The 9,707-nt window shown below is 44.1% G+C and overlaps 1 protein-coding gene across 1 annotated transcript; it reads left to right on the top strand.

Annotated features, from left to right (window-relative positions):
- Window positions 1-1,450: 1,450 nt before the first annotated feature.
- On the top strand, window positions 1,451-9,516 carry LOC120064231 (coenzyme Q-binding protein COQ10 homolog B, mitochondrial-like). Its single transcript, XM_039014661.1, has 5 exons — window positions 1,451-1,611; window positions 5,923-6,078; window positions 6,847-7,039; window positions 7,351-7,452; window positions 7,668-9,516. Exons 1-5 carry the CDS (start codon window positions 1,511-1,513, stop codon window positions 7,833-7,835), a joined length of 720 nt encoding a protein of 239 aa, XP_038870589.1. The 5' UTR covers window positions 1,451-1,510; the 3' UTR covers window positions 7,836-9,516.
- The last annotated feature ends 191 nt before the right edge of the window (window positions 9,517-9,707 follow it).

Here is a 9,707-nt window from a genome sequence, read left to right as displayed (position 1 = left end):
CCCTAAAATTAGACTGTTTGGCTATCAGAAAACGGGAAGTTTTAATATAGTGAATAAACTAACCAATTCATTGTGTTTGAAATCAAAGTAGCACTTTGAGGGAACTGTTTATAAATATATGCTGAAAATCCAAACGTAAACCACCATAGAATAGAATATATATTTGAGTTATCTATTATAAATAAACACAGGCCAGGCTGGGAGTAGCACACGGTAAACTGAAGAGAAGCGCCCCCTGGAGAAGATGAAGTGCCCTGCTCAATGGCCCATTACTGGTACCTGAGATATTGATATCAATCACTCTGGCATACTTACGTACATTGGTTAGCTGAAGTTTCTCTAGAAACTAGCTTTAATTCTAAATGACCATTTTATAATTATATTATTAATACAGTCAATGTTATTACAATATGCTTGGCCAGATATGCAATTCACTTGTAAAAGCATAATCTGTGTCTCCATATCACATTACTCAGTCAGAAGCATTACAAGAACCATGCTATGGGGAAGAACTATCGGCAGGGGATGAAAATATACAGTGACGGTTTTGACACACTATTTGGCAATAAACAGAGTACACAGTTAACTGAACCAAAATTATGGAAAGCTTTGACTATGTACAGATTCAGTGAGCATAGCCTATTGAGAGAGGCTCCCATAGGCAGACCTGGCTCTCAAGAGAAGACAGGCTATGTGCACACTGCCTACAAAATGAGATGGAAACTAAGCTGCACTTCCTAACCTCCTGCCAAATGTATGACCATATTAGAGACACATATTTCCCTCAGATTACACAGACCCACAAAGAATTCGAAAACAAACCCAATTTTGGGTGAAATACCACAGTGTGCCATCACAGCAGCCATATTTGTAACCTGTTGCCACAAGAAAAGGGCAACCAGTGAAGAACAAACACCATTGTAAATACAACCCATATTTATGTTTATTTATTTATTTCCCTTTTGTAACTTAACTATTTGCACATCGTTACAACAATGTATATAGCCATAATATGACATATTAAATGTTTATATTCCTTTGGAACGTTTGTGAGTGTAACGTTTACTGTTTATTTTGATTGTTTATTTCACTTCTGTTTATTATCTATTTCACTTGCTTAGGCAATGTAAACATATGTTTTCCATGCCAATAAAGCCCTTTGAATTGAATCGCGAGAAAACCCTGCTTACGTTGTGTCCTTTCAACAAATTTAGCACTAACCTTTCAGAGCCAACTGTGTATGCACTGTAGGTCGATCAAGTCAAGGCAACTCAATCCCACATCTCGTGACATTTTTTGCACACGCACTCACAGCACAACGCAAAAAAACCCACAGGTCAACAGTTTTAGGGTGACGGATGTATACAGTGACCAATGAAAACTCTTAAAAGATAACTATTCTCCAATCATTGCGCTAGTTAGAGAAGGCGCGTCCACGAAGGAATAAGCATTGCTGCGGGAGAAGTAGTTAGCGGCTGAGATAAACAGAAAAGAGATCATCGCGGTGAAGATGGCGAGAGGTATGCCGGGACTAAGGAGAGCGGTACTAGAATGTATAAAAAAGTTACCCGTCACAGCCAGCCGAGAAACACCTAAACGGATTGGCGTAAGGTAACTGCTGTTCATGTTTTATGTACAATTGTAAATCCTGAAAATGGTCAATTTACTGCTAGCATTAGCCCACCTACAGTTCGCATTTTTCTCGATGAAGCTAAAGTTCGCTAGCAGGTTGTTAGCTTAGTTTGCCTCAGCTGCTTTGTGTCAAGCCGGTCAATCTGCTTTTCTGTCTCATAAATTAACTTTAGCAGACAACTTTAGCTAGCTTACTTAAGTTATTTAACAGATTCGTATAACTAGCCAAACATGTCATTTTAGCTAACTGTTTTGACAACTAATTAGGGCTGCTGCCTGATTGCTAAACGTTAGCTATGGCAGGGGTACTCGGGACACAGTGGGTGGGTTGCGAGTTATGAGAATACATCTATAATCACACACTATTTATTTTTAATCGTTGGAGGACGATTTCTCATCTGGTTCACGAACTGAACACCGCCAGGTAGCCTAGTGGTCAGAGCGTTGGGCCAGTACCCGAAAGGTTACTAGATCGAATCCCCGATCTGACAGGGTGAAACTCTGTCGTTCTGCCCCTGAACAAGGCAGTTCAACCACTGTTCCTAGGCCGTCATTGTAAATAAGAGTTTGTTCTTAACTGACTTGCCTAGTTAAATATAAAAAAATCGAAGGTGTTCTTGAAAGCATTGGTATGTAACGTTAGTTGAGGTTTGCTACAGTTTGTACAAATTGTTATTTTATCTATGGCATGTTTACATTTAGAATGCTAGTTGGCTAGACTGTCTACTACCTCCTAGTATCAGTCAGTGCCTGGCTGTCTCTGCCTCTGGCTGAAATGGTTAACATGTCAAAGGCATTCATCCAGTTAGCTAAGTGGCTGAAGTTATTAGAGAAGTCTGGAAAACTTCCATGTATCCAGCTACCAGTGTTACGCAATCTGTTTTTGGACATTATCTGGGGCTTAACGCATCGATAACACGGACAGTGTCCTTTTGCAAAATGGTACACGGCATCATATGGATATGTGTGCAACAAAAGTTGAATATTTACTTTCTGTTATCATTTCTGTCAAACCGTCTACGCATATAGTTTGAAGCATGCGTTTGATAAATCCACAGAAATCCACAGAACGCTCTGCAACGCAATGCTGAAAGTCAAATGCCGCGTTCCATCAGAAATTAATGGCGTTCTGGTGAACCCAAAATGCAATGACCCTGTCGGTGTGATCGAGGAATTAGGGACTGCCTAGGGTGATGAAACCAAACTCCTAGTTGCACTCCTCACTATGCCAGGAGGATGTTTTAGGAAGTTTACAATTGCACTGGATCTTAGGAGTTCCCATTCAAAAACACATTACATCTGCGCAGTAGGCGAATTCAGTAGGTTCTCTTAATCTGACTATCAGTGTCTTGAAAACCTAAACCGATTGAAGTTCATTGAACTCACAATTTTGGAATTCCTCACACCATGCAGTGCTACACAAAATAACATCACGCTGCAAAGTGACAATACCCAAGCTGGTGGTGATAATAACTACTGTAGTCCAATCAGTCATTCTCCCCAATGCTGACCTCCAGGGACGTTGTGTCCCCGTGTGGCAATCACCAGCCAGGTGCAGCGGCAGATGGCCATCATCTGTTTGTCAGGGACACAGTTGCCACCACAAGCATGTTCTCCACTGACGTCTCTCGCTCTCTCTTTCACCGCTGCTATTGCGTTGAAAGGAACGCACGGGCTTTCACCATAATCCTACCGGCTCCTACTATTCAGTTATTTGGGATTTACAGCATTTAATTTGAGTCAGTTGTCTGCTTCTTGTGTATATTGGTGTGCATATTGTCTTTCATTGGAATTAAACCACTGTTTGAATAGTCCTAGGTGTGTGTTGAGAGGTTGTCCTCTGAGTCAGAGATTCCCTCTGGGCAAAGGTATTTTCTGACTCACTCTTTGCAAGTGTTTTTTAAATATTTTTACGCTGAAATAGTTGTCACTGGGCCAGCAGCAGGTGTGCTCACCGTGCAGAATTCAGTATGTTCACTTTACTGCTTACTGAACTGGATCTGAACTAAAAATGTGACACCTGGAGGACCCTGTGTCTTTTTCAGCTTCAAGCCTCTGTAGCTGACAAGCCTTTCATTAGGCTAGTCACATAGAGAAGATCAACCCTAGTTAAGCAGGTGTAAATGGAGCGTAATTCCCTTTGTTATGCACTGTTCTCTCTATGCCTATACTGACCTTGAACTTAAGCATGAGAATAGCATACTATACACCTGCTATTCGGTGGGGGTGGAGATCAAAGAGATGAAGGTGTGTCTACAGATACGCTGTATTCTGACCATGACTTAATTCCACCATCTTTTACGTGTGATGAATGAGGTGGAGCGACCTGTCGGTTCCAAGTGGAACAACCTCTACTTAATTTCTTCAGATAGAAATAACCCCGTTCTCCATGTACTGTAATTTACAACTTGGTGTTTGTAAATAGAAATGACAATTGTTTTAGATCTGTTTTACCTTTTTGTTGCTGAAAACAAATGTGAAACCAGTCATATGGCAGCAAACTGAAGCATATCAACATCACCTTTTCCACAGTGAAGTTTATGAAATGCTGGCCTTATAATTTGGGATGAAATTTGGAGACCCAAGCTATAGGGTTCTTTAGCCATGCACAAATGATAGTATAGTGCCAAACCTACTGAGTTGATTTATGATTTTTAGTGTTTTAATTATATGCCCAGAAGTTTCACTGTATTTTTAGTTTGTTTTACAGAGCAAAATTCTGCAAGTATAGCCAAAGCATGTTGTGCTTGACTTTGCTTATTTCTGGTTACTGGTAACTTGTGGAAAAGGGATTCAAAGCAGTTGATCTTAGAAACCAACACTACCTGTTTTCACCAGAAAATGTCCTGTTCCTTTGAACTGTTTTTTGCCCTGTGGATGTATTGGCCCCTTCACATGGTTGTTTTGTAAACGTCTGCAGTGTGAGAACATGAGCTCAAAGACCTGAGGCTCTGATGAACCATTGGCCACTTACATTGATCTTGACATAGTTAGCTTTGATCTAATTTTATTAAAAGCGCACCCTGCAGCAGCCGAGCGTAAAGTTTCGAATCCCGTACATACACCGACGGTTTGGTTGTTCAGCTATCGGGAAGCGGTGTCCAGAGAATTCGGTCAGGCAGCCAGTCCGTACATACACCAACGGTTTGGTTGTTCAGCTATCGGGAAGCGGTGTCCAGAGAATTCGGTCAGGCAGCCAGTCCGTACATACACCGAAGGTTTGGTTGTTCAGCTATCGGGAAGCGGTGTCCAGAGAATTCGGTCAGGCAGCCAGTCCGTACATACACTGAAGGTTTGGTTGTTCAGCTATCGGGAAGCGGTGTCCAGAGAATTCGGTCAGGCAGCCAGTCCGTACATACACCAACGGTTTGGTTGTTCAGCTATCGGGAAGCGGTGTCCAGAGAATTCGGTCAGGCAGCCAGTCCGTACATACACCGACGGTTTGGTTGTTCAGCTATCGGGAAGCGGTGTCCAGAGAATTCGGTCAGGCAGCCAGTCTGTACATACACTGAAGGTTTGGTTGTTCAGCTATCGGGAAGCGGTGTCCAGAGAATTCGGTCAGGCAGCCAGTCCGTACATACACCGAAGGTTTGGTTGTTCAGCTATCGGGAAGCGGTGTCCAGAGAATTCGGTCAGGCAGCCAGTCCGTACATACACCGACGGTTTGGTTGTTCAGCTATCGGGAAGCGGTGTCCAGAGAATTCGGTCAGGCAGCCAGTCCGTACATACACCGAAGGTTTGGTTGTTCAGCTATCGGGAAGCGGTGTCCAGAGAATTCGGTCAGGCAGCCAGTCCGTACATACACTGAAGGTTTGGTTGTTCAGCTATCGGGAAGCGGTGTCCAGAGAATTCGGTCAGGCAGCCAGTCCGTACATACACCGAAGGTTTGGTTGTTCAGCTATCGGGAAGCGGTGTCCAGAGAATTCGGTCAGGCAGCCAGTCCGTACATACACCGAAGGTTTGGTTGTTCAGCTATCGGGAAGCGGTGTCCAGAGAATTCGGTCAGGCAGCCAGTCCGTACATACACCAACGGTTTGGTTGTTCAGCTATCGGGAAGCGGTGTCCAGAGAATTCGGTCAGGCAGCCAGTCCGTACATACACCGACGGTTTGGTTGTTCAGCTATCGGGAAGCGGTGTCCAGAGAATTCGGTCAGGCAGCCAGTCCGTACATAGGAATTAGATACTTAGAAATGATTGTGAATTTGACGCTGAGATGTGTGTGGAAAACTGGCAAATGATAGAGGCCCTTATGTTGTTTTCTGACTCACCTCTCTCCTTGTTTTGGAAAAGATATCTCTCCTCATGTGGGATCCTGATGATGAGGGTGCCACCCCTCCTGGCGGCCATGCCCAGGTCCAGAGTCATTGTGGCCCCCACCCGCTCCTTCTTCAACCTGGCTGACACCTTCAACAAGAGGAAGGAGTACTCTGAGAGACGTGTCATGGGGTCAGTCACTGTCCCTCCCTGAAATCAGACCTGCCTTCGTCTGTGTTCAAATACTGTTTGAAATCTTTCAAATAATTTGAATGTCTGCTTTAGCCTGCCTGGAGTGCCAGGTGGTCATGGTTTGCCAGGTGGTCATGGTTTGCCAGGTGGTCATGGTTTGCCAGGTGGTCATGGTTTGGGAGTTTTCTATTAGTTCCATTGCAACAGTTCAGTGGATCACAGACAAAGTAGCCTATTTGAAATGATTTCAAATAATATTTAAACCCAAGTCTGCCCCCTAGAAATGAATATAGATACTCTGGTTTCTCTATGTATTGTCTGTCCTGCTCCCGCCAATGACTCTCTCATATATCCAGTGAAGGTCATAATCACTCAATTTTACACTATTAAAAGCAACCCATTCTGTGTCCTGGGCTATATTAAAAACAACCCATTCTGTGTCCTGGGCTATATTAAAAGCAACCCATTCTGTGTCCTGGGCTATATTAAAAACAACCCATTCTGTGTCCTGGGCTATTTGCCAGGCTGTTATGTAATGATTGGCTGGGAAATTGCAATAGTCTGACTGAGTTAGTCCCTGGGCAAGTTGAGACATGGGGGCAGAGAATGTCAATCATCCCTGTTAAGTAACAGTCTTCTTCATTTGATGACCTTCACCTACATTACAAATAGAATTTAAGGTCAGAGTTTGGAGGACTATTGGGTTATATGGAACTCTTTCCTCCCTCTGTAAGAGATGTTGACCCAGGCCTCCTCTCTCTCTCTCAGGTACTCTATGTTGGAGATGTATGAAGTGGTAGCTGGGGTGGAGAACTACCTTCACTTTGTTCCCTGGTGTAAGAAGTCTGACGTGGTGTTCCGGCGCTCAGGGTTCTGTAAGGCCAAGCTGACAGTTGGCTTCCCCCCGGTAGTGGAAAACTACACCTCGCTGGTCACCACAGTGCGCCCCCACCTGGTCAAGGTAAAGCACTGCAGTAGCGGCTGGTATCTCCCACCACTACTGTACATGCAGTGAGGGTACTTGACTAGATATATAGATAAGCAGCTGTGACGTAGATGGACACCGGGTGTGTTCCTGTTTATCTTAATTGCAGTTGCGTTGAATAGATGATCAGATGTCACTGTCTGGAGAAGTGTTTAGCATCTCAGGAACTACATAAATATTATATAGCAATCTTATGAGATTCGTAGTGGGCCTTTTTAATAAAGACGACCTGGAATGCAGCCACTGGTTTATATCAGCAGTCTGACCGTGGCTGTGTTGACCCCCAGGCAGCCTGTTCAGACGGTAAGCTCTTCAACCACCTGGAGACGGTGTGGCGCTTCAGCCCTGGCCTCCCTGGCTACCCTCGCACCTGCACGGTTGACTTCTCTGTAAGTACCTCAACACACTGCACTGTGGGTGTCTGGGTTAGTGTATTTTATGTGTGCCCATGTATGCGTCTGCTTAAGAGCTAGCTATGCATGTCTACTATCTTTGGCACTGTTTTCTTCTCTCACTGTTTTTTTTCTTCTCGCACACATGCATGTATACAGGATCATATGTCTAGATCACTTTCTCACCCACTCTCCGTCTCTCCTCTCTCCAGATCTCCTTTGAGTTCCGCTCCCTGCTGCATTCCCAGCTGGCCACGGTTTTCTTTGACGAAGTGGTGAAGCAGAACGTGTCGGCGTTTGAGAGGCGGGCCGGGAAACTTTACGGAGCACAGACCATGATCCCCAGAGAGCTCATGTTTCATGAGGTGCACCACACGTAGCGTGCCCCAACGGGTCATCCTCTCTCTGCGCGCACACACACACATACATACAGTCAGCCATGGCAGGGAGAGAGAGAAGGAGTGAAGGGAGGGGGGAAGAGGTTAAATGCCTGAACACTGCAGTGCCTTATCAGAAAACAACCAATGATTTTATACCCATTAACTGCTTGTGGCTGGATTCTGTCCCCCTCCTTACCCCCCAAAAATACCCTTCTCCCCAGACTTACATCACTCTTCCTTCCCCCTATACCACCATAGACCCCTACTGGTGCCGCCTCACACCAAAGAAACCATCAGCACCTTTGGCCATTAGGCACACCTCAGAGCTTAGTGCTGTCCCCATGCGGTGAGCACAGGGCTCATAATAGCCCTCTTGTGGAGATATAAAAACTCTTCTAGGAAGGCCTAAATAAAGTCAGTTTATAGTGAAAGGCTGTGTGTAAGATACTATGGTAGCGAGATCAGGGGAAAGGGACTGGGGTTCTTATGTCCTGATCAGGCCAACAGTTTGTGAAGGCCCATCCAAGATATTACGTTATTGTAACAAACCTAACATACATTATAAACTGGGTGGTTCGAGCCCTGTATGCTGTTCTGGCAGTGGTATGACAAAAACATTTTATTTTTACTGTTCTAGTTACCCTGGTAACCAGTTTATAATTGCATTTAGGCACCTCTGGGGTCTGTGGAATATGGCCAATATTTCACAGCTAAGGACTGTATCCAGGCACTCCGCGTTGCGTCGTCCATAAGAACAGCCCTTAACCGTGGTATATTGGCCATATACCACACCTCCTGGCTTTATTGCTTAAGTACCCTAATGCTATGTTGTCATGTGGATAAGATGGAGGCTGGGGTTTCAAAGGATCGGCTTGTACATTTTTGAATGAAGTGTGAGCACTTGAAGATCGAAGTTTCCTAAAGGAGTGTCGCAACACTGCCGAGCAGATGTATACCCACTGCCGTGCCTACCTACACATACCTGTTCAAGAGGTGCTGTGTTGCAACAATGTTACCGGGGACATTTCTGCTGCACCCCATATAGCACCTTGTTCTCTAATGACCATGGGAGGCATGTTGTTCAGTTATGGCACTTGTGCTTTTTTTTTTTAAGTGTGCAATATGTGTTTAGTTTTCTAAATGCAGCTACTTTTCCCCTAGAGATATCCACTGTTTAAAAGGGCCCAGACTGGCTAGGCAGGGTACAGGGTCATCCAAACTGTCTGTCTGTGTCAAATGGCACCCTATGTCCTGTACAATATACCCATAGGGCTCTGGTCAAAAGTAGTTTACTATATGCACTACGTTTGACCAAAAGTAGTGCACTATAAAGGGAATAAGTTAACATGTTGGTTGCTTGTGTCTGCCAGTCAGAATACTGTCAGTGAGGTATCTTACCATAGAACCTTTTAAAGATGTCACTCTTATGTACACCCAGTGACCTTTGACCTGATCCTAGTGGAATCATATTTATATTTTGTAACCTTAAGCATTCTACTCCTATAAAGATATTTATTAAGATTATAAGAACACATGTACATATTGTTTTAAGACCAGATGAGAAGTGTGCACTGAACTAGGGGTGGCAGGGTAGCCTAGTGGTTAGAGCGTTGGGCTAGTAACCGAAAGGTTGCAAGTTCAAATCCCTGAGCTGACAAGGTACAAATCTGTCGTTCTGCCCCTGAACAAGGCAGTTAACCCACTGTTCCTAGGCCGTCATTGAAAATAAGAATTTGTTCTTAACTGACTTGCCTAGTTAAATAAAGGTTAAAATGTAAGTCGCTCTGGATAAGAGCGTCTGCTAAATGACTTAAATGTAATGAACTATAATTGTTATGTTTTGGGGATTGGGTTTTAATGAGCGAAGATGTA

This window comes from Salvelinus namaycush, chromosome 19, assembly GCF_016432855.1.
Source record: "Salvelinus namaycush isolate Seneca chromosome 19, SaNama_1.0, whole genome shotgun sequence".
Lineage (NCBI taxonomy): Eukaryota > Metazoa > Chordata > Actinopteri > Salmoniformes > Salmonidae > Salvelinus > Salvelinus namaycush.
The sequence above is the reverse complement of the archived record's forward strand: the minus strand, read 5'-3'. Positions and strand labels throughout refer to the sequence as shown.

Coding starts and splice junctions, on each gene's coding strand:
- LOC120064231 (XM_039014661.1), top strand. CDS start 1,511: ATGGCGAGAGGTATGCCGGGACTAAGGAGAGCGGTACTAGAATGTATA. Junction 7,040..7,350: donor TGCGCCCCCACCTGGTCAAG/GTAAAGCACTGC, acceptor GTTGACCCCCAG/GCAGCCTGTTCAGACGGTAA. Junction 7,453..7,667: donor CCTGCACGGTTGACTTCTCT/GTAAGTACCTCA, acceptor TCCTCTCTCCAG/ATCTCCTTTGAGTTCCGCTC.